The sequence below is a fragment of the Balaenoptera borealis genome, assembly GCF_965194805.1.
Source record: "Balaenoptera borealis genome assembly, chromosome: 11".
NCBI classification, from domain to species: domain Eukaryota; kingdom Metazoa; phylum Chordata; class Mammalia; order Artiodactyla; family Balaenopteridae; genus Balaenoptera; species Balaenoptera borealis.
This window is the reverse complement of record NC_138868.1, coordinates 78462630-78488556: the sequence shown is the minus strand read 5'-3', so window position 1 is coordinate 78488556 and position 25927 is coordinate 78462630. Positions and strand designations below refer to the sequence as shown.

The 25927-nt window shown below is 36.8% G+C and overlaps 1 protein-coding gene across 2 annotated transcripts in view; it reads right to left on the bottom strand.

Annotated features, from left to right (window-relative positions):
- The window catches only part of ARHGAP42 (Rho GTPase activating protein 42), a 312202-nt gene that overhangs the window by 88349 nt on the left and 197926 nt on the right, over nucleotides 1–25927 (bottom strand). For both annotated transcript variants that reach the window (XM_082339914.1, XM_082339913.1), the window contains exons 5-6: nucleotides 14119–14220; nucleotides 4461–4571 (exon numbers count right to left, since the gene is read on the bottom strand). In XM_082339914.1, coding sequence (XP_082196040.1) covers nucleotides 4461–4571; nucleotides 14119–14220 — 213 coding nt within the window. The remainder of the gene's footprint in view (nucleotides 1–4460; nucleotides 4572–14118; nucleotides 14221–25927) is intronic.

Sequence of the window (25927 nt, the reverse complement as noted above, 5' to 3'; positions counted from 1 at the left end):
AAAGTGGCCAGTCACCTGTGGCCTGGGGAGACAACTTAAAACAGGATGATGAAAGAAGGATGGAAGAACAGGTGAATGAATGGACAGGTATGTGCCCTGACTCAAGTACCTTTACCAAAGTAAAGGTCGATCTCTTACTTTCTTTTTCTTATTTTAAGGAATCAAAATAGCTTTACAATCCAATTTTCTAGGGTCATCCATTTTATTTGGTCAGAGCAAGTATTAAGAAGAACTAATTTTTGTAATCAAGTAGCCATTAAGGCAGCAGGTGGTACAAAACAGTAACTCCAGACTTGGGTTCTCGATTCCTTGTTCTCCCCCTCTTTAGGTTTGTGACCTCAGGCAACTAATAATCTTTCTGTGACTTAACTTCCTCATCTGGAAGGATAACAGCTACCAATAATAAAGCCGTGGTGGGGTTCATGTGGGAGAACACAGAAAACATGGGACACATAGTAGTTGATCACAAAACATCAGTCCCAACTAAGTACTCTCAAAGGCTATAATCAAAACATACACCAACTGCAGCTGAATGAACCATAAAGGAGTTGTCATAAAAAGATTCTTTTGGTTTTCTGAATCACAAACTTTCATGTCCCATAACAGACTTCTGAGACACTGGGGTTAAACTCTCTTATGTAGGTTGTTCATGTTCAGCTACTTCTCAAGCTTTTTCTCCTAATCCCTCAAAATTCTCAGAAGCTCCGGGCAACTCTGAGAAGTAGGAGGATCTTACGATCAAGAGTCAGGAGATGATGTTTCTCTCTTGCTGATCTCTTTTCCCCCATTACAGACCTGAACTCAAATATCTTTTCGGCAAATCTGAAAGGTTACAGCTAGGACTGCTGGACAGAAATATAATGTGAACCACAAATGCAAACCAATGTGAAATTTTTAACTTTCTGGTAGTCACAAGAAATTTAAACCAAATGAAATTTAATATTTTGACAAAATGTAGTCAAAAGATTATCATTTCAACATGTAATCAATATAGAAGAGGTTTTAATGATATTTCACATGCTTTTAAAATATTTTTTTGTACTAAAGCCTTTTCAATCTAGTATCTATTTCACGCTTGGAGCACATCTTAATCTACACTAGTCTCATTTCAAGGGCTTGACAGACAAACACAAGTAGTTGCTACCATACTGGGTAGTACGGGTCTAAAATCATGAGTTAGCTACCATCACTTTCTAAATAAAGTATGATAGATAAACAGAGGGGGAAAAAGGCCATTAAAATCATATAGCTAATGGAGAACTGAGTTTAAAAAGCTGGCTTTCTGTATACTTCAAAAATAATAATTTATAAAATATATATAAATGCCCCCTCTTTTTTCCTTGTATTAGACCTAGATTCTCCTTAGAATAATGACACCGTAGGAACATCTATTCCTAATATCATCTGAATATTCTGTAGAAGTTTTATCATAAGTACAAATTGACCCTTAAACAATTTGGGAATTAAGGATGCCTACACACACACACACACACACACACACACACACACACACAACCTTTGCAACTCTGTATATAACTTTACAGTCCTGCCTTGGTACGTTCTGCATCTTCAGACTCAACCAACCAGCAGATTGTGTAGTACTGCAGTATTTACTGAAAAACATCCAAATATAAGTGGGATCCACAAAGTTCAAACTCATGTTGTTCAAAGATCAACTGTCGTAGGATCTTGACATTAATTGAAACAATGTAAAATTATCTCAAATGATCATCATAAAGTAAGGATATTATTTAATGGGAATCACCAGGACTATTTATATTTTCTACTTGATATCATACAATCTGTATGAGATTAGTTGCATCCCTAAAGTATTTTGCTTTACTCTAATGCTTATTTGTTAAATAAATCTCAGCTAAACTAGCATAGACTGCTTCATTTCTGCAATATAAAACTTTATGCAACAAGAATTGGATTTCTGCAGAAAAAAACCTGCAAAGTTATTAAAGTATCCTCATGTTCTTTTATGTTTATACCTCCTCCGGGCTTTGTTTTTGAAATTTTAAAAGCTTTTTTCCTGCAAATTGATTTGTAAATGCATAACCTAAAGAGCGACATGCCCATGTTCTATTGCTCCCATTTCTATTCTTCTCTACATTGGGGTGGAAATTAAGTAAAACCCCGTGGATGAGACTTTGCGGCTGGAAATGAGAAGGAGACTAAACTGACAGTACTATTTGGTTTGGCCAGACATTCTAATAGGAAAAATCCAGCAGCCAGGAAAATATTTTGGAAGAAGGACAATTTTAACATCGACCTTGATTGTGGTGTCACCAGAAAGGCATGCATTACAGAAGACTTATCAGACCATCCCAGTTCGGGATACAGTAGAGGGAGAGAAGAAAACACATTTCAATTGAAGGACAATTTCCATTTCTCTTCCTATATTATCACAAAAATTCATAAATTCTTATCATTCCTTCTGTGACCTATGAGCAAACAATTTTACAACGTTTTCTTTATATACCTGATGTCATCTTACAGAATGGTCTAGTTCACTGTTCCCAGACAGGATGGGCTATAAGAGAGGCTCAGATGGGGAAATAGGCTACCTGCATACCTCTCCAGAGAAAGAGAGGTACTACAGGTGTAAAAGGATCATTCCAGGTGTGAGGAAGAACCACAGAGAAGATGAGCACAGTATCTGAAGGGAATGGGAACAGGTAATGAAGGAGTATGAAGGAAAACCATCAGAATTAATGGGGGCATTCTAACAAAGAGCTAAAATTCAGAAATTCCAAGAGGCAGGCCATAAAGAGGAAGTTTGCCAGCAAGGAGAGAGGCTTCAAAAACCATGATAGACTTCAGAGGCAGGACTTATTACTCCATGAGAAGGGGAGTAGGAATTTTAAGCATTAGTCATCTTCGTTGACTAGGGCTTATTAGGCTGACTAGTTGTCCATGAACCCCAGATGAGTTTCGGAGAGCCCCCCAAAAAAGTTTAATCAGATCCTCAAAGCATCTGCTAAATAAGAGGTTATCAATTCACCCTAAGGGGTTTAAGGACTTAGCTCTTTGGCAAACAGAACTTGGAGTCAAGGCTGTCATCCCAAATAGAGGGTTAAAGTTAAATTCCTGAGCCTGTGGTGTGGCCTCTGGTTCCTTAAATCCTTCTAGCTGAAGGGCTCGCCTTAGAAACTTGCCAAGTGTCCAGCAGACTGTCAGGTGGCTCCAGCTGAAGGGAGAGGAGTGAAGCAGAGGTGCTGGGAGCCAGGCAGGGGCTGATGGCTCTTCCCAGACTCTGCTCTGTCTCAGTTTCCCATCATCTTTAGGGAATCACTGATGGGTTTTCATCAGGAAATAAAATTTTCAAATATATTTTGAAATGGATCTTCCCTTCTCCATGTCACCTCCACTAAAATAGGAATAGGGTATTTTATTTCCCATTATAAATAGATTTTTTATAAACTGACATAGGAAGAAAAGTATGGCTTAAATTATATATTTGATTTCTTACATATTTTATGATTGCTACTCCATCATCACATGGGAACTGAGCACTATCTTGGCTGTAGAACTCACCCTTATTCATCATAGATGATACCTCATGAAGATGCCTACTCAGGCAATATTGTAACATATTAGGGTATTACTTGGGAAAAAAATGCTAAGAAAATGAAGTAAGCTTATAAAGACCAGCCACCTGTTCTTTTTCTATAATGCAGTTTACGTTAGGGAATCCATTACTTTTTACACTGACTTAGGAAAATAAATGACTTCACTGGAAAGTCAGGCAGGTCCCAGCCTTGCAAGGAAGCAGGGTGGAACGAAGGAAGAAATACAGCCTTACCTCTTCTCCCTTCAACTAAAGGTTTGGTAAATGGGTCACTTTAGTGGTGAGGTATATTCCCTTAGGTATATGTAATATACACGCCTTAATTTTTAATTTTAGGTTTTTTAAATCAATAGGCTATTCTTAGGGCAGTTTTAGGTTTATAGAAAAATTGAGCAGAAATTATAGAATTCATAATATGTATAAAATAGATAATAAGAGCCTGCTGTATAAAAAATAAATAAATAAAATAAAATTTAAAAATTCAAAAAAAAAAGAAATTATAGAGTTCACATACACCCCCTTAGCCCCTACCCACACAGAGTTCCCATTATTAACATCTTGCGTCAGTGTGGTACATTGGTTACAAGTGATAACCCAATATTGACATATTATTATTAAAGATCATAGTTTACATTACAGTTCACTCTTGGTATTGTACGTGTTATGAGTTTTGACAAATGTATAATGAATAACATGTATCCACCATTACAGTGTCCTATAGATTAGTTTCATTGCCCTAAAGTGCTCTGTGCTCCACCTACTCACCCTCCCCCACTCCTCTCTCTCCTTTTATTTTTAAAAAACATAATTTTCAACAGAAAAAAAATGCAAATTTTGTTTCAGAGATGTACTGTACCTACTATTTTATAGGGAAAATAAATCTTACCGGTTCGACAAATTCAAACTTCTTTTTTTCTTGAACCTCTTGAATTTTAAAGACATATTCTAGTGATGCCTCATAGAAGTTTTGATGCTCTCGGTCAATCTGTGTATCTGCCTAAAAAGAACAAAAAAGGCAAATCATGACGCGGGGAGCGATTACTGAAGGTTCTCTGTTAGAGAGGAACTCAAATCCTGTTTTACTCTAAAATCTTTTTAAAAAAATTAAGTCCTTCAAAAAGTTTGAATATAGCAATTATTATGTCTTGGGAATACAGAGGCTAGGAAAACATAGTCCTTGCCCTCAAGAGCTTATAGTGTTTTGAACGGGAAGAAAAATGCACACACACACACACACACACACACACACAGCAAGCACACAACATTCATTACATTAAAAAATTATTATAAAAGGGGTATGTAAAAATATGTGAAAATCTATGGGAATCACAAGAAAGAGACTAAATTCTGGGAGAAAATGGTGGTGTTCTGAGTTGAATCTTAAGATAAATAACTGGCCGTGAAGAGTCAAAGATAAAAAAGAGTTTACTCCCATGAAAAAGTAAAAAGGCATGAAAGAGTCTGACAGAGTTTGCCTTCAGAGTAAGTAAGTGGAAGGAAGGAGGGAGAAGCAAGGCTGGAATCACACTATAAAAGATCATGAAAACTGCATAATGTTTGAATTTAATTGAGGAAGAATCATCAGAGATTATTTTTGTGTATGGTGTTAGGGAGTGTTCTAATTTCATTCTTTTACATGTAGCTGTCCAGTTTTCCCAGCACCACTTATTGAAGAGGCTGTCTTTTCTCCATTGTATATTCTTGCCTCCTTCATCAAAAATAAGGTGACCATATGTGTGTGGGTTTATCTCTGGGCTTTCTATCCTGTTCCATTGATCTATATTTCTGTTTTTGTGCCAGTCCCATACTGTCTTGATGACTGTAGCTTTGTAGTATAGTCTGAAGTCCGGGAGCCTGATTCCTCCAGCTCCGTTTTTCTTTCTCAAGATTGCTTTGGCTATTTGGGGTCTTTTGTGTTTCCATACAAATTGTGAATTTTTTTGTTCTAGTTCTGTGAAAAATGCCATTGGTAGTTTGATAGGGATTGCATTGAATCTTAGATCTTAGATTGCTTTGAGTAGTATACACTACCAAATGTAAAATAGATAGCTAGTGGGAAGCAGCCACATAGCACAGGGAGATCAGCTTGGTGCTTTGTGACCACCTAGATGGGTGGGACAGGGAGGATGGGAGGGAGACGTGAGAGGGAGGAGATATGGGAATATATGCATACGTATAGCTGATTCACTTTGTTATAAAGCAGAAACTAACACACCATTGTAAAGCAATTATACTCCAATAAAGATGTTAAAAAAAATCATCTGAGAATATTAAACAGCAGAGCCACATATTAGGTAAACTCTTACAGAGATAATACTGGTGACAGAGCCCCCAAATGTAAAGGTTCCAAGCAATAAATCATGCTCCATCAATGCAATGCACATTCTCTTCCCACTTCTATGCCCACCATCGTCCTTGGATGCTGTCTTTAAAACTGACTTTGGTTTAGTAGGGAGGCATGATTTTACTTTCGTTGCCCAGCTACACACTCCTCACTGCCAGCTGAGATTACTAAAAGCAGATGAAAAGAATGGCCTCTCTGGAATACTAAGTATTTGCCAACAACAATTTGGGAATAGGACATTGTTTTGTAGCCATTTTACAATGATAATTTAACAAACAAAAGCTTAAAGAAAGATAAAATTAGGTTTGCTGGCTTAGCATAGCATCTTAAAACTTCATTTGAAAGAAAGACCTTTAAAAATAATTATATATACTTACTACTTGCTATGCAATTATTTATATAATTTAAAATGGCCCAATATTATAAGCAACTCAGTAGGGATTTTTAAACTTGAGAATTTCAAGTTTATAAACTAATACATAAGAAGAACACATAAATCAGGTAAGAAATATGGACCAGAAGCTTCTCAGCACCCAAAGTCATTATTCCACACAAATCATATATATTTTCTTTTTATCACTGCTTAGAGGAACACACTACGTATAGAACAAACGGTAAGGGGGTACAGGTGGTGGTATGCTAATAAATGTTTAACAACTGGCTCTCTTGCAGGTGGGGGAGCATGTCTGATTTGCAGTATTTGCTGGTTTCTGTGGTAAAATATTCCCAAAATAGCCAGCTCCAAATCACGAACACAACATCACTGAACGAGTGATGAGAAAGAGATGAAGAAATCAGCTCTCCAAGAGAAAGCTTCAGTACACCATTGGGTGTAAAGGATGCAAGAATAATTTCAGTCTCAGAGATAACAGTCTATTCCACAAGTTATTTCTGAAGCTTTCATTTACTTTAAAAGATAGTCTTTGTGTCAACTAGCACACAGGAACAAACTAGAATGTTGAGACATCTTAGAGCCTAAAATGATTATTTCTGGTCAACAAAGCTGTGCAGAAAAGTTAGCAGAGCAGGCATGAATACTATCCATTGAAAGGCCTGCTTACAAGGTTGGCCCTTGGCTGGCATATGGGAATGTGGATTTTGGGAGGGTTCCCACCAGCCTAACTGATAAGAGTAGTTCACTATGCTGAAACTGTGCAAACAATATGGTTTATTTTGAACACCTGCTTTCTTTCTGGGAGTCTGGAATTTGGGTACATGATGGGCAGAGGGTGCCTATACGACCAGCCCCCAGTAAAAACCATGGGCACTCAGTCTATGAGTTTCTAGTAGACCACATTTCACACATGTTGTCACGACTCATTGCTGGGGGAATTAAGTCCTATGTGTCTCCACTGGGAGAGGATTCTTGGAATTTTGTGCCTGGTTTCCCCTAGACTTCAACAACTAAATTCAATATACCGAATCTGCTTTGAAAGGTCATCTAGAATGCACAGTGCTAAAAGAATACAATAGCTGAATTCTTTTCTTCAGTACAAGATTTAGAAAGACATTCTTTTACCTCAGACGAATTCCTTTAGTACTCAAGCTCATAGTGTGTAGCAGACACTTACATACCCACTAGCAACTGTCATGTATTTTGTACATGAAGTAGAGAAGTAGAATAACTATGTAATTTATTGTCTAAACTTTTAAAACTGAAAGGGACTAGTAATTATTCCAGAACAACAGGTATAAGCTGTTATTTATGTGGCAAAGTCATCCTAGTAAGGAACCAAGTTAATTGCATAAGAAAACCACATAGTTCTGTAGGTACCTAACTTCTTCCCCAACCACAATAAGCTGTCTCAATTCAAAATAGAGGAAAAAGGCTCAGGTGATATTTGCTGAATCATTCCCAGAGGAGAAAGGATTTAAGCTGGATGCTGAAGAATGGAGAGGTTAGAGTACATGGAGATAAAAGAAGAGTTTCGGTGAGGGAATAAAGTCAGGAGAAGTTATGTTTTGGTAGATAGATCGAAATGGTTGGTTTGAAACAGTCAGAAATGAGAATTGAGGCAAAATAGGGAGAATGAGTGCAAATGTCATCCTATAAACCATGCAAAAGTTTGAGGAGGGTGTAGACAAGATCAGAGGTGAACCTGAAGAAGATTAAAGGGAGGACAGTGTAGAATGTGTTGACTCAATGGTAAAGCTGGGTGCATGTGAGTATAAGGAGAGCTCTTATTTGATAAGGGTAAAGGTGTTTGGTATATCCTAGAAGGAGAAGTTGAAGGATGTGGGTGTGAGAAGCAAGGGGGGAAAAAAAAAAGTCAAAGATAATTTTGACACAAGAAATAATACCAGCATTAACAGAATTAAAGAAGTGAGAAGCAGGAGCAAATCTGAGAAAATGTGTGAGATTTCACATGTGTCACTAAGGTGTTGTAGTCTGAAGTCCTGGTAACCAGTCAGTGGACAGTGCAAAGGTGGTCAGGTATGATGGTGGGAGATACTCGCCGAGATGTTACAGACAATATGGAAGGAGCAGAGCTGGCAGGGACACAGACTGAAGGATACGAATAGAGCTATAAGGTAGAACCTGAGGGATTCCCTTCACTCAGGAAGTGGGAGGAAGAAGAACCTTTTGAAAGCATATTTAGTGATAGATAGAAACCCAAACTCTGGGTTCCTAAAAGGAATCCCTTTACTTTTTTCCTAACTATAAAAGTAATACATATTCATTACTATAAGTTTATTCATTGTTCATTATTATAACAGGAAAATGTAAAGAAAATAAAAATTGCAGCCCCACTATCAATATTTTGATGTGTAACATGCACACAAACACAAACTTACTTTAAAAAACCTGAATAAAAGTGTACATTCTGGTTTAAATCCTGTTTTTTTTTTTTTTTTTCCTCTTAGGCTAAAAAATATTTCCAAATGTCTTTAAATGATTTTCCAAATAAAACTTTTCACAGCCATATCAATTCCATTTTTGGCCAAGCTATATTTGTATATTTATCCCAATCATTCTTTTGTGCCATTTCAGATGTTTCTAAAATTTGCATTGTGAATAACTCTTGGATCAACATATTTACACAATTTATTTTTATGCTTATTTCTGATCATTTCTTTAGGGAAAATTTCTATCAATAAAATCACTTCAACTCTCTTGTACATATAACATTGATTGAAATATGATGTCAAATTTACCTCAAAAGTTATTGAATGGTTTCATATTCCCACCAGAAAAGCAAATGTGTGCTCAGTTTCCCATACCTTCACTAACAATGGATATTATATTTTAAGAAAATAAAATAACATGCTGCTACTATTATTAAATTGCACTTTTTAATACATGTGACATTGAAACTTACAATATTTATTATGGTTTATATTTCTTCTTTGATGAAGTGCCCTTTCATATTCTTACCCCATTTTTTCCACTAAAATCTTTATCTTTTTCACACTGATTTGCAAGCACATCTTATATATAAGAGATGGTTATCCTGTGTTATATGTTGTATAAATTTCCTAACACTTTGCCTTTTAATTTGCTTTAATTTTTTTTTTGAAATAGATTACTTTCATGCATTCTGGTCTTTCTACATTTCCTTTATGATCTCTTCCTCTTATTTTATGCTTAGAAAGAAATTATGCATTCACATATCAAATATTACTTCTTTTCATCTACTGTAAAGCCCATAATTTTGACAAGTCTGGTTCCAATTCTGTTTGCTCCAGTGGTCCATCTAGTTGATGGCCTTGGAGCTTTACCAACACAAGCTGACCCCTAATTCAGTCCTGGTAATGGGCAGTCACTTATTTTCCATGAGCAAAATGAACAAAGAGTCAGCTGTGCCAGTGAGAAGGCACAGAGGGGTCTTTCTGAGAACTTAATAGGCTTGGTGCTGACAGAAGGACCAGAGCTGCTCTGGAAGGGAACAGATGACTTTTAGTACCATGTTACAGAATTAAATACGTGTGTGGCAGCATCACCCTATAACAGGTTTGACTCCTGGAAGGATAGAGGAATAAATAAAAAGGAAGCTACGTTTTTCCTTGTCTACATTATATGCTCTGAGGAGTTTCTCTGCACAATATCTGTTTGTATTCTATTGCGGGCTGTGCCTCCTAGAAAAAAAGTGTGTGTGTGTGTGTGTGTGTGTGTGTGTGTAGTGGGGCAAGTGGAGGATGTTACTAACCGTGTTATAAGTTTTTCTAGCATCCAACTAAATACAAAACCAGAATGAATATTCTATCATAGCTCAAGGGATTAAGGGCAACTAACAAGTATTAAATACTGAGCTGGTTGTCAGGGAAAATTAAACCATAAACTCTAGAGGACTTTAAAATTATGATAAAGTTAATATTTTCTTGATGGTTTAAGCAATGTCTTATCTAAGGGTGGCCCTCATATTCACCAAGAACCTGATAACCCTTTAGAGACTCTAAATTTAAACTACCCTTGATCTTGAGGCAGTTGATTTTTTTAAAATTAATTTTTATTGGAGTATAGTTGCTTTACAATGTGGTGTTAGCTTCTACTGCACAGCCAAGTGAATCAGTCATACATACACATATATCCCCTCTCTTTTGGATTTTCCTCCCATTTAGGTCACCACAGTGCACTAAGTAGAGTTCCCTGTGCCATACAGTATGTTCCCCTCCGTTGTCTATTTTATACATAGTATCAATAGTGCATATGTGTCAATCCCAATCTCCCAATTCCTCCCACCCCACCCTTTTCTCCCTTGGAATCCATACATTTGTTCTCTACGTCTGTCTCCATTTCTGCTTCGCAAATAGGGTCATCTATACATTTTTTCTAGATTCCACAGATATGCGTTAATATATGATATTTGTTTTTCTCTTTCTGACTTACTTCACTCTGTATGACACTCTCTAGGTCCATCCACATCTCTACAAATGACCCAGTTTTGTTCCTTTTTATGGCTGAGTAATATTCCGTTGTATATATGTACCACAACTTCTTTATCCATTCCTCTGTTGATGGACATTTAGGTGGCTTCCATGTCCTGGCTACTGTAAATAGTGCTGCTATGAACACTGGGGTGCATGTGTCTTTTTGAATTATGGTTTCCTCTGGGTATATGCCCAGTAGTGGGATTGCTGGGTCATAAGGTAGTTCTATTTTTAGTTTTTTAAGGAACGTCCATACTGTTCTCCATAGTGGCTGTATCAATTTACATTCCCACCAAGAGTGCAAGAGGGTTCCCTTTTCTCCACACCCTCTCCAGCATTTACTGTTTGTAGATTTTTTGATGATGGCCATTCTTACCGGTGTGAGGTGATACCTCATTGTAGTTTTGATTTGCATTTCAGTAATCATTAGTGATGTCGAGCATCTTTTCATGTGCCTCTTCGCCATCTGTTTGTCTTCTTTGGAGGAATGTCTATTTCGGTCTTCCACCCATTTTTTTATTGGGTTTTTTGTTTTTTTGATATTGAGCTGCATGAGCTGTTTGTATATTTTGGAGATTCATTTTTTTTTTTTTTTTAACATCTTCATTGGAGTATGATTGCTTTACAATGCTGTGTTAGTTTCTGCTTTATAACAAAGTGAATCAGCTATACATATACATATATGCCCATATCTCCTCCCTCTTGCGCCTCCCTCCCACCCTCCCTATCCCACCCCTCTAGGTGGTCACAAAGCACAAAGCTGATCTCCCTGTGCTATGTGGCTGATACCCACTAGCTATCTATTTTACATTTGGTAGTATATATATGTCAATGCTACTCTCTCACTTTGTCCCAGCTTACCCATTCCCCTCTCCTAAAGTCCATTCTCTACATCTGCGTCTTTATTCCTGCCCTGCCCCTAGGTTCTTCAGAACTTTTTTTTTTTTTTTTTTAGATTCTATATATATGTGTTAGCATACAGTATTTGTTTTTCTCTTTCTGACTTACTTCACTCTGTATGACAGACTCTAGGTCCATCCACCTCACTACAAATAACTCCATTTTGTTTCTTTTTATGGCTGAGTAATATTCCATTGTATATACATGCCACATCTTTTTTATTCATTCATCTGTCGATGGACACTTAGGTTGCTTCCATGTCCCGGCTATTGTAAATAGAGCTGCAATGAACATTGTGGTACATGACTCTTTTTGAATTACGGTTTTCTCAAGGTATATGCCCAGTAGTGGGATTGCTGGGTCATATGGTAATTCTATTTTTAGTCTTTTAAGGAACCTCCATAGTGGCTGTATCAATTTACATTCCCACCAAGAATGCAAGAGGGTTCCCTTTTCTCCACACCCTCTCTAGCATTTATTGTTTATAGATTTTTTGATGATGGCCATTCTGACTGGTGTGAGGTGATACCTCATTGTAGTTTTGATTTGCATTTTTCTAATGATTAGTGATGTTGAGCATTCTTTCATGTGTTTGTTGGCAATCTGTGTATCTTCTTTGGAGAAGTGTCTGTTTAGGTCTTCTACCCATTTTTGGATTGCATTGTTTGTTTTTTTTGATATTGAGTTGCATGAGCTGCTTGTACATTTTGGAAATTAATCCTCTGTCAGTTGCTTCATTTGCAAATATTTTCTCCCATTCTGAGGGTTGTCTTTTCGTCTTGTTTATGGTTTCCTTTGCTATGCAAAAGCTTTTAAGTTTCATTAGGTCCCATTTGTTTATTTTTGTTTTTATTTTCATTACTCTAGGAGGTGGGTCAAAAAAGATCTTGCTGTGATTTATGTCAAAGAGTGTTCTGAGGCAGTCTATTTTTACAATGGTACTTGGTCGTGGCCTTTGGTTCATGATAGTGACAATTAGGGGAGCCCTTTCTACTTCATCTACATACTCTTACGTTTATTCTACTGCTATGTTTAAAGAGATATGTGAGCATTTAAGAAGTTTGGAGTATGTGAACATAATATTAAATAACAACATAGTACTTCATAAGATTAAGTATGTCCATGAAAATTAAAAATATAATTTTCCTTAATAACAGATTTTTCTCCATTTCACTTTAGCCCCAAAACCTTTCCATAGGCCCACAGCTGTATATTAAATTGTCCTATTTTAACAGCAGGTGTTAATAACAAGATATTCATTATAATGAACACATATTTAAATAACAAAACTTCCCAACATTAAACATTCTTAAGTGAAGAAATTCAATTCCCTCTAGGGGAACATAAGAGTATAGAAAAAGGGAATCAGAAGCAACCCTCCCATGCCTTTTGGACAACTGTTCCACTGCATTTGAACTCTAACTCGTCAAGCATGCTTTATGGCTGAATATGGAGGTCAGGGAAAGAAGAATAGGGGTAAGGAGGGCAGAGGACCAGACTGAACTTGAAAAACGGTTCATGAAGGGAGGTGGCTTTGCTAGAGGATCAGGAGGAGGCATTTGAAAGAGGTTCCCCACCACAGTCCCTAGAAGTACAGAGAGGAGAGGAAGAAGAGATGAAAGGAGGCTCAGCACACTACATGATTCCCTATGAAGGGCTGGAGAGCAGTGATGAGCTGTAGGGGAACTAGCTCAACAACTCCCAGCTCAGCTCTGAGACACACCACTGTACACTGGGGGAATGATGCATGGTGTGTCAAGATTTGGTTGCTGCCAAGATGAAACACAAGAGAGCCTTTTTTAAAAAAAAATATCCCATCACTAGAACTGGAACTGCATTATTACTCAGTAAAAGGACTATTCGATTTGACTAATTATAGTTGAAACACTACCAATGAGAAGAAATTTTCAGAAAAAAGGAAGAAATGGATTCCTTATATGCATACACTGTACATGTTAGTAAATGCATATAAGGAATGTTGACTGTTGACTTGTTCTTTCAGAAAATTGACATAAAATAATGGAGATTTTAAAACATGTAGTTGTATATGTATCTTTTTTCCCCTTAATGCTGATGCAACACCTTAAAAACAGATATTTTTAACTTAATATAAATGCTGTAACATGAATTTGGTAGGTCCTGCTATTTAAAATATGCCCAACAAGAAGAAAAAGAAATAGCCTTGTTTCACTCTTTCTCATTATTGAAGGAAATACTACTCTTTCTCTTAGAACTGTTAACATTAAATGTCACAAGGCATGTAAAATGCTCAGCGCAGTGCCTGTCTGTAGCAAGTGCTCAATTAACTTAAATATTCTTATCATTATTTTATTAAAGAGGAGCAGATTCTGAGATAATGTCTACTTTTCGAAATTTGGACTTCACATGACAACGTTGATGCTCTTTCCACATTTCATTTGGAATAACTTACCTCCTGCAAATGAGACTCCTTTTTCTTTGCAGACAAATTTAAATGCTTGTCAAGAATAGAATAGTATTTTTCACTCTCCTTGTCAAATTTCTTCTTTCCATCCTAGGACATCACAAAAACAATAAAACATTCAAATTAGAGAATCAAGAAAACCTTGATTTCCACCATCCTCATCAAACATCCACTGAAATTATTTAATACAGATTTAGTGAGCTTCAACTATGTGCAAAACTTGATGAAGTAGAGTAGGAAGAAGGATGTGAAACAAAATCATTTGAGTATGTATTCTGCTCTCAAAGAAGTTCATGGAACTATAGTATGGAGAGGGCAGGCTGCCTACAGTAGAATCCCTTTGAACACTTTATAACTGATTCTCAACAAGAAATTCTGACCTGGGATAGGACCAAGAGAACACGTCTCATTTAGGCTTTTTGGTGATTCAGATGAGTTAATATACAAGCAGTTTAGAGAATCACTTACAAACTCTTCACAAGGAATCATAATATTTCCCAGCCACAAAAAAGACGCCTCTTACTGAGCTCTGCGCACCAGAGCAACAGTCAGCTCTATCCACCACCAGTCCCTCCTATCAGGAAACTTACACAAGCCTCTTAGATAGCCTCATCCACCAGAGGGCAGACAGCAGAAGCAAGAAGAACTACAATCTTGCAGCCTGTGGAACAAAAATCACATTCACAGAAAGATAGACAAGATGAAAAGGCAGGGGGCTATGTACCAGATGAAGGAACAAGATAAAACCCCAGAAAAACAACTAAATAAAGTGGAAATAGGCAACCTTCCAGAAAAAGAATTCAGAATAATGATAATGAAGATGATCCAGGACCTCGGAAAAAGAATGGAGGCAAAGATTGAGAAGACGCAAGAAATGTTTAACAAAGATCCAGACGAATTAAAGAACAAGCAAACAGAGATGAACAATACAATAACTGAAATGAAAACTACACTAGAAGGAATCAATAGCAGAATAACTGAGGCAGAAGAACGGATAAGTGACCTGGAAGACAGAATGGTGGAATTCACTGCTGCGGAACAGACTAAAGAAAAAAGAATGAAAAGAAATGAAGACAGCCTAAGAGACCTCTGGGACAACGTTAAACGCAACAACATTCACATTATAGCGGTTCCAGAAGGAGAAGAGAGAGAGAAAGGAACAGAAAAAATATTTGAAGAGATTATAGTTGAAAACTTCCCTAACATGGGAAAGGAAATAGCCACCCAAGTCCAGGAAGCGCAGCGAGTCCCATGCAGTATAAATCCAAGGAGAAACACGCCAAGACACATAGTAATCAAATTGGCAAAACTTAAAGACAAAGAAAAATTATTGAAAGCAGCGAGGGAAAAATGACAAATAACATACAAGGGAACTCCCATAAGGTTAACAGCTGATTTCTCAGCAGAAACTCTACAAGCCAGAAGGGAGTGACATGATATACTTAAAGTCATGAGAGGGAAGAACCTACAACCAAGATTACTCTACCCGGCAAGGATCTCATTCAGATTCGAAGGAGAAATCAAAAGCTTTACAGACAAGCAAAAGCTAAGAGAATTCAGCACCACCAAACTAGCTCTACAACAAATGCTAAAGGAACTTCTCTAAGTGGGAAACACAGAGAAGAAAAGGACCTACCAAAAAAAAATCCCCAAAACAATTAAGAAAATGGTCACAGGAACATACATATCAATAATTACCTTATACATGAATGGATTAAATGCTCCAACCAAAAGACACAGGCATGCTGAATGGATATAAAAACAAGACCCATATATATGCTGTCTACAAGAGACCCACTTCAGACCTAAGGACACATACAGACTAAAAGTGAGGGGATGGAAAAAGATATTCCATGCAAATGGAAATCAAAAGAAAGCTGGAGTAGCTATACTCATATCAGATAAAATAGACTTTAAAATAAAGAACGTTACAAGAGACAAGGAAGGACACTACATAATGATCAAGGGATCAATCCAAGAAGAAGATATAACAATTATAAATATATATGCACCGAACATAGGAGCACCTAAATACATAAGGCAACTGTTAACAGCTATAAAAGAGGAAATTGACAGTAACACAGTAATAGTGGGGGACTTTAACACCTCACTTACACCAATGGACAGATCATCCAAAATGAAAATAAATAAGGAAACAGAAGCTTTAAATGACACAATAGACCAGATAGACTTAATTGATATTTATAGGACATTCCACCCAAAAACAGCAGATTACGCTTTCTTCTCAAGTGCACACGGAACATTCTCCAGGATAGATCACATCTTGGGTCACAAATCAAGCCTCACTAAATTTAAGAAAATTGAAGTCATATCAAGCATCTTTTCTGACCACAACGCTATGAGATTAGAAATGAATTACAGGGAAAAAACCGTAAAAAACACAAACACATGGAAGCTAAACAATACAGTACTAAATAACCAAGAGATCACTGAAGAAATCAAAGAGGAAATCAAAAAATACCTAGAGACAAATGACAATGAAAACACGATGATCCGAACCTATGGGATGCAGCAAAAGCAGTTCTAACTGGGAAGTTTATAGCTATACAAGCCTACCTAAAGAAACAAGAAACATCTCAAATAAACAATCTAACCTTACACCTAAAGGAACTAGAGAAAGAACAAACAAAACCCAAAGTTAGCAGAAGGAAAGAAATCATAAAGATCAGAGCAGAAATAAATGAAATAGAAACAAAGAAAACAAGAGCAAAGATCAATAAAACTAAAAGCTGGTACTTTGAGAAGATAAACAAAATTGATAAACCATTAGCCAGACTCATAAAGAAAAAGAGGGAGAGGACTCAAATCAATAAAATTAGAAATGAAAAAGGAGAAGTTACAACAGACACCGCAGAAATACAAAGCATCCTAAGAGACTACTACAAGCAACTGTATGTCAATAAAATGGACAACCTGGAAGAAATGGACAAATTCTTAGAAAGGTATAACCTTCCAAGACTGAAGCAGGAAGAAATAGAAAATATGAACAGACCAATCACAAGTAATGAAATTCAAACTGTGATTAAAAATCTTCCAACAAACAAAAGTCCAGGACCAGAGGGTTTCACAAGTGAATTCTATCAAACATTTAGAGAAGAGCTAACATCCATCCTTCTCAAACTCTTCCAAAAAATTGCAGAGGAAGGAACACTCCCAAACTCATTCTATGAGGACACCATCACCCTGATCCCAAAACCAGACAAAGATACTACAAAAAAAGAAAATTACAGACCAATATCACTGATGAATATAGATGCAAAAATCCTCTACAAAATACTAGCAAACAGAATCCAACAACACATTAAAAGGATTGTACACCATGATCAAGTGGGATTTATCCCAGGAATGCAAGGATTCTTCAATATACACAAATCAATCAATGTGATACACCATATTAACAAATTAAAGAAGAAAAACCATATGATCATTCAATAGATGCAGAGAAAACTTTCGACAAAATTCAACACCCATTTATGATAAAAACTCTCCAGAAGTAGGCGTAGAGGGAACTTACCTCAACATAATAAAGGCCATATATGACAAACCCACAGCCAACATTGTTCTCAATCGTGAAAAACTGAAAGCATTTCCTCTAAGATCAGGAACAAGACAAGGATGTTCACTCTCCACTATTTTTCAACATAGTTTTGCAAGTCCTAGCCACAACAATCAGAGAAGAAAAAGAAATAAAAGGAATCCAAATTGGAAAAGAAGAAGTGAAACTGCCACTGTTTGCAGATGACATGATACTATACATAGAGAATCCTAAAAATGCCAACAGAAAACTACTAGAGCTAATCAATGAATTTGGTAAAGTTGCAGGATACAAAATTAATGCACAGAAATCTCTTGCATTCCTATACACTAATGATGAAAAATCTGAAAGAGAAATTAAGGAAACACTCTCATTTATCACTGCAACAAAAAGAATAAAATACCTAGGAATAAACTTACCTAGGGAGACAAAAGACTGTATGCAGAAAACTATAAGACACTGATGAAAGAAATTAAATATGATACCAACTGATGGACAGATATACCATGTTCTTGGATTGGAAGAATCAACATTGTGAAAATGCCTATATTACCCAAAGCAATCTACAGATTCAATGCAATCCCTATCAAATAACCAATGGCATTTTTTACAGAACTAGAACAAAAAATCTTAAAATTTATATGGAGACACAAAAGACCCCGAATAGCCAAAGCAGTCTTGAGGGAAAAACACGGAGCTGGAGGAATCAGACTCACTGACTTCGGACTATCCTACAAAGCTACAGTAATCAAGACAATATGGTACTGGCACAAAAACAGAAACATAGATCAATGGAACAAGATAGAAAGCCCAGAGATAAACCCAAGCACCTATGGTCAACTAATCTATGACAAAGGAGGCAAGGATATACAATGGAGAAAAGACAGTCTCTTCAATAAGTGGTGCTGGGAAAACTGGACAGCTACATGTAAAAGAATGAAATTAGAACACTCCCTAACACCATAAACAAAAATAAACTCAAAATGGATTCGAGACCTAAATGTAAGACTGGACACTATAAAACTCTTAGAGGAAAACATAGAAAGAACACTCTTCGACATAAATCACAGCAAGATCTTCTTTGATCCACCTCCAAGAGTAATGGAAATAAAAACAAAAATAAACAAATGGGACCTAATGAAACTTAAAAGCTTTTGCACAGCAAAGGAAACCATAAACAAGATGAAAAGACAACCCTCAGAATGGGAGAAAATATTTGCAAACGAATCAATGGACAAAGGATTAATCTCCAAAATATATATACAGCTCATGCAACTCAATATTAAAGAAACAAACAACCCAATCCAAAAATGGGGAAAAGACCTAAATAGACATTTCTCCAAAGAAGACATACAGGTGGCCCAGAAGCACATGAAAAGCTGCTCAACATCACTAATTATTAGAGAAATGCAAATCAAAACTACAGTGAGGTATCACCTCACACTAGTTAGAATGGGCATCATAAGAAAATCTACAAACAACAAATGATGGAGAGGGTGTGGAGAAAAGGGAACCCTCCTGCACTCTTGGTGGGAATGTAAATTGATACAGCCACTATGGAGAACAGTATGGAAGTTCCTTAAAAAACTAAAAATAGAATTACCATATGATCCAGCAATCCCACTACTGGGCATATACCCAGAGAAAACCATAATTCAAAAAGACACATGCACCCCAATGTTCATTGCAGCACTGTTTACAATAGCAGGTCATGGAAGCAACGTAAATGCCCATCGACAGACAAATGGATAAAGAAGTAGTGGTACACATATACAATGGAATCCTTGCTAATTAGACGTACTAATCCTTGCTTTTATTTCAGTGTCTCTTGAAGTGCAGTGGCTGGACCACCTTAATCAGAGTCAAGTATTTTAAAGCCTATTAAAAATGTAGATTCTTACTTCCCTCATATAGAGATTCAGACATTGTTGTTTTTAAGAAGCTCTGTGATTATTATGCATAATGCTTTACTTCATTATTTGCATATGTATTTGGAGGAGATTAATTAAAAATGATGGATGGATGGATGAGAAGAGGAGAGGAAGGGAGTTTGGGAGTAAGGGAAGAAGAAAGGAGAAGAGGGGCAGGTCTCTGACCTGTCTTTCTGAGGACCCTGAGGGTGTCAGATCCAGGTTAATACATCCACAGAATTCCATGTTGATCCACTGGCACTCTAATCTTTTTATCTCCTCAATTATATTTCCAGGAACCCATCATGATCTAGTTGCATAGATGGAACTTTAGAAACTTAACTGGTAAAATGGCATTAAAGAGCCATTAGGCTCTTAGAGCAAGTAGGGTTCTGCTGTAAAGGTTCTAGTCACTTTTAGACCTTTGAAGAAGTACTGGTATGTCTGTGCATCACAGTATTATACCTGTAAATGACGAGGGGGGGAATCAACATTCTCAAAGCATTTTTATTATTTAAGGAGAAAATGTGGCTCTACTAGAAGAAACAAAATTGAAAAATAAAAAGTGGCATTCCCATCCAAAAAAGGTCTGTTGAGGAACTCACACAACAAAATGTGCAGGAGAGAACCCAAAAGAAAGCAGAGAAGTCCAAGGTTCAGGATGGGGGGAGCTTGTCCTGTCCACGGTTGAAACAGATACCTGGGTGAACATTCCATCGTTTACTCAGTGGATGTTACTCTTTAATCTGGCATTTCATGCCCACAACTGACCTGCCCAAGCAATTTCTCCAAAAGTCTCTCATTAGCCCTTTTGCGCTTTATTCTTTTTTCTCTGCAGACCACCTCCTCTCTGATACAAATGCTTACTTCTTCCAACATCCACATATTCAAGTTAGATCTACTCTTAGCATCCAGCTTAAATAGATCTAATTCACGTCCCCTCCATCAACTCTCTCTCCCTTTTGTATGCTCATATAGCTTTATATATGAGTTTCTTATGGTGTTCATGTCCTACATTGTAGCAGGGAAATTTATGCATGTATCTTCTCATCCTTAAAACTGAAAATCTGAGAGAGTGCTCAATAAATATCTAATGAACAAGTGAAATTATTCCTCTTATAACACGGCACCACAGTCCCTCACAAACATTCCATTTGATCAAAAAACCAATATCCGTGATATAAGGGACAATTCTGCACAAATGGCCTTAACTCAATCCCAGTGATACATGAATACTGGGGGACAACCAGCTGCCTTACAGTGTAGTACACAAAACTGACTCACTTTCATCTTACAATAGGGGGCTTAAAATTTCTCACTGTGCATAGAAGAAACTATTTGGGGGAAAAGAGAACACAGCTGTGGTGACTACACTTGCATCTTTGTTTTTCAGTCAGTGTTTGATGGTGTTTTTGGAAATGTTAATTCCGTGACAACACATCAGCATTCCTGGCAATACAAAAATCATTCCCAGAAGCACTTCCTGGACTCTTATTCAAACCCTGGCCCTTCACACCACCAGGCCAGGGAAAAGGATTTACTCAAAGGGTTCCATGATGTAGACAACACAAACACACTCAGTTCTAGCATAAAATTAAAGAGCTGAGTTGAAAGAGTAGGCTACATGAAGGACAACTATAATCTAAGGAAGCATGTTCTTGAAAGCCAAGAGCACTTCTTGCAACTCACATCTCCCCCCAAAAGCCGTGATTTACTGCTCGTGAAAGTCTAGTCTTATTTGTCCTTAGTAACTTAATACTACACAGCTACCTCCTGTCTTTTGTGCTACTTGTTGTGGATATCAAGTGAAGAATATTCTCTGAAACCAGTGCTGCAGAAGGAAGGGAAAATAACACACAAATCTTTACTAAACACTGTATGTGATCGATGTCTTCTTATTGTCATAGCATGACTCAAAAAAAGGGAGACTATGTCACAATGGTACAACATTTTCTATAAACCCACAGTAAGTGCATTTGAACTAGGTAATCATGTAAAATGAAATCATATATATGTGTAATATATGTTTGTACGTGTGTATGTGTTATAAAGTCTTAAAATATACCATCAAAAATGGCAAATTAATCCCCAAACCCAATTACAGTTGCAAAAGTGTAAGATAAGTTCAAGGTCTTCAATCAATTTGTGTTCCAAGCTACACTGTATTTACTCTGAGCACATGATCACATTATCACTTAGCTTCTAAGATTAGCAACTGTGGTCATGCTACACCTTCACTGCATACCCTGAAGTAAGGAACAGGAAGAAAACTCCAAGTGTCAGTCTTACTCTTAAAGTTGTTGTATATGACAAAAAAGTCAAATATTCATATAAACTATAGGTCTCTCACATAAACAAAAAGTGTTAAATTATACACAACTGTTAAAATCAAGGCCTAATCAATGTCTTGCATTGACCACAAGAAGGTACCAAAGGTGAAAAATAGACTCTACCACAACATTTAGAAAATCACAAACAGAAATGCTAAAGCTTTATCTAATTGCATTTTTTTCTATAAAAGACTAACGCAAAGCTTTGTTTAAACAACTGTCTTAGCAACCTTTATTTTAATGTTACCATGATCAAAATATTTTTAAATAGAGGAAATGAAAAAGTATTTTCTATATTCCTTTTTTTTTTAAAATGGAGCACATATTTAGGATTTATGCATCTGAATTTTAAGACAACTTCAAGGTTATAATTGCCACTCAGGATATTGCAAAATTTCCCATGCAACTATTTAAGTCAACATGTTAGCATAACCATCAGCTAAATAAGCATTATACATATATTTTGAAAATCCTTCGAGTGAATGCATAGTAGTAGAAATAGTAATACAAAGAGTAATAATAAATACTGATAGCTAAATTTCTATTCCAGAAAAATGTGTAATTCTTATAAACTGGCACCATGCTAGGCATTGAGAGGAAAAGATATAGCCCTAACTACCAATCCCGGCTAGACTTCTTTCTCCTCTGATAGTGGGACTTCCTCACTGCTCAGAACAGCAACCTAGGGTGACACTACCATTTCTAAGTCTGAGAAGGGCCAGATGCTTGGATATTCCACCCACTTGCTACACAGGAGTTGCCTGAGGTCCAAGAGATTCCTGGTATCCAGAAACCCAGGTTGTTGAGAATCCTAGTATAGCTTTCACAGGAATGTCCCGCCTCTGGGTGACTGCACCCAACCATTCCCAGTCTCCCAAGCCATTCCCCACCAAGTCCCTCCTCCTCAATCTGCTGAAACACAGACATTCCAAAAGGGCTCCTTCCTGGGTAGTTGCACCAACACAATTCATTATATCTGCCCCATTCCAATTATCTCACCACTACCACGTCCAGGTGATCAGATTCATAAGAGCCAAAGGTTTCATATTTGCCTTTATAATGAACTCTTACAAATCGTAAAGATAGAAAAACAAACAGATAAAAATATATGTGAAGGATATGAAGGAATAACACAGAAGAAGAAAGCCAAAAGAGTAACAAACATATAAAGAACTTTTCAAACTCATTAGTACTTAAGAGAAAAGCAAATTAAAACATTAAGATATCACATTATATCTATCAGCTATTGATTGGCAAGAGTTAGAAAGCTGAATAACACTACATGTTGAGTGAATGTGGAGACACAGGAACCCTTCTATATGGTGGGATTGTAGGGAAGTACAGCCTTTCCAAAGAGAAATGTCGAACTCAACATTTCTAAGTGGCATATATGTGTGCCCTAAAAACCAGCTTCTGGGTGTACATCCCGAAAAGATCCTCACAGAAAAGTCCATAAGGAAACACAAATGAGGATCTGTGAAAACAGGAAGATAGCCAGGGTATTTACTGGTGGACATAAATGAATTAGAAGCATACCATGAAGTGGTAGGCATGAAGTAAATATTACATGTGGATGGATCTTAAAACACAATTCTGAGTGAAAACCACAAAGCACAAAATAGATAAATAACACAAAATCATTTATGTAAATTAAAGAGCCATGCATAGAAAAATAATACCAATTTTGTTAAGAACATAAGACAAAAATATACACATTGAACTTATGAGAATGGTTGCTATATAAATATGAAAATGTGAATGAGGTATAAGTAAATGAATAAAACAAGAGAGCTGTGAACTAAAAAAGAAAATAGATGAGAAAAGATAAGAAAAATTAGAAGCTTAATCAGGAAACCCAACATCTGACTACTAGAACTACTGAAAGAAAAAAATGTAGGGAGGGAATGACCAAAAGAATAATTCATGAAAATTTCCAGAACTGATAAAAAAGTATCCATATTGAAATGACACAATATATACAAGGCACAATAAATGATAAAATATTACAAAACCATGAATAAAAATCAAAGCCTAAAAACAGAGGTCAAATAAAAATCATCAGAAATCAATAATGAATCCACAGCAACATCACAGAAAGTTGTAAAACAAAGGTGCAGTGCCTTCAAAATTCTCAGGAATAATGAATTCCGACCTAGATTTCTATATCCAAATTGTCAATCTAGATTGAGGGTAGAATAAAAATATTTACAAACACACAAGGTCTCAAAAGTTTTACTGTACTATTGTATTGTACTATTATTATACATTCTTCTCAAGCTCGCATGGAATGTTCACCAACACAGACTACATTCTGGGCCATAAAACACATCTTAGCAAATTTAAAAGACTAGAAATCATTCTCAGAGCACAGTGGAATTAAGCTGGAAATCAACAACATAACGATAGCTGGAAAATCACAAAATACTTAGAGATTAAACAACACACTTCTAAATGACACATAGGTTAAAGAGGAAATCTGAAGAGAGATTAAAAACATTTTAAACTAAATGAAAATTAAACATTAAAATTTCTGGGATGCAGCAGAATCAATGCTTATAGGGAAAATTATAGCACTGAAAAACATTAAAGGGAATAAATGGATGAAATGGGGAAAATGGGAAGAAAGAAGATGACAGACGGAGCAGGAAGCAGAGGAGGTACTTATAATGTTACTTTAGACTTTAGGAGAGATAGAGAATGCTACTGAACGTTTTCGATGATTTTTGATTGTTAATCAATCCTCTTGTGGACTGTGTAAAGACAGAAGATTGTGATCAGGAGGGTGGATAGTGTCTGGAGTGGCTATCATCTTATGGGCTCTGGCATGACATCATGGATAAACCTAAAGTTACACAACTCTGCACACTCCAGGCAGGATGTTTGGAAAATTACCCTGAGTGAGTTTAGGGATTTCCTAATTAAAAGTAATCCAAAGCTTTTCTTCATGCCCGGCATTCAAATTTCTCTTCTTCTTGGATGACAGAGGACTTGGAGAATGAAATAAAAATCTCAGTCACAAAATTCAAAAACTATTGATAACATGGAAGGAGAACAAACATGGGGACAAAAGACTGACACCATGACAGAGAATGCTCATGGTAAGTACTGCATCTGGCTGAGACAGAGAGAGGTGTTTTTCCTTAACTCCCAAAGTGAAAGCCACAGCAAGTGGAAATTAATTTTTCATATTATATTAATTTTATACTTTTTTTAATCCAAAGTTCCTAGAAAACAGAGCCTGAGGCAGAGTTTGCCTGCTACAACTAGCATACAACCTTGTGGAGCAAGCGTAGAGAAAAAGGGAACAGACAGGGAAGGAGGAAAGAAAATACAAGTGTTTGTTACTGAATGAACCGCAGAAACAAGAGGAAAAACAGCCAGTTGCTCAGGCAATAAGGTACATCTCCACTCAGGTTTTACAAAACCAACACACCTCAGGACATTTCCTTTGGGTAAGCAAGGATTTATCTGCCAGTTTCTCCCATAAGTGGTCAACATTTGCTCCATGGGGCAGGAACTCTCCTGAGTTCTTTCAGATTGTCGTCTGGTCCCTCCAGCAGTTGTGGGAGAGGCCAGAGCCCAGGGTCCAACCTCGTACTCTATCAAGAGTCCATATGTGATGAGGAACAGCCAATGAGCCACTGAGCCTGTGCACCACAGCTGCTGCAACTCCCATTGCAGCAGGGTGATGGTGGGCCTGGCTGGAGCCAGGCCCTGATCATGTGTGAGGAATAAGAAGTGACAATCCTAGGCCACAGTTATCTTCTGAGCAAACCCTAAGGGCCTGGGAAGGGCATAAACTGGGCCTAATACCAATACACACATTCCTGAGATATGGATTTAAGATTTTATCTTGCTGAGTTTGCTATCTTTATGATTTTTGATAATAAAAGTATAACATTTTCAAGGGATTTGCAGACTCATTCACAACCTTGTTCTCTTGAGCCAATTTTGTACATTCAGTATCACAGGGCTTTCAAGAAGATCATGTTTATAAATAG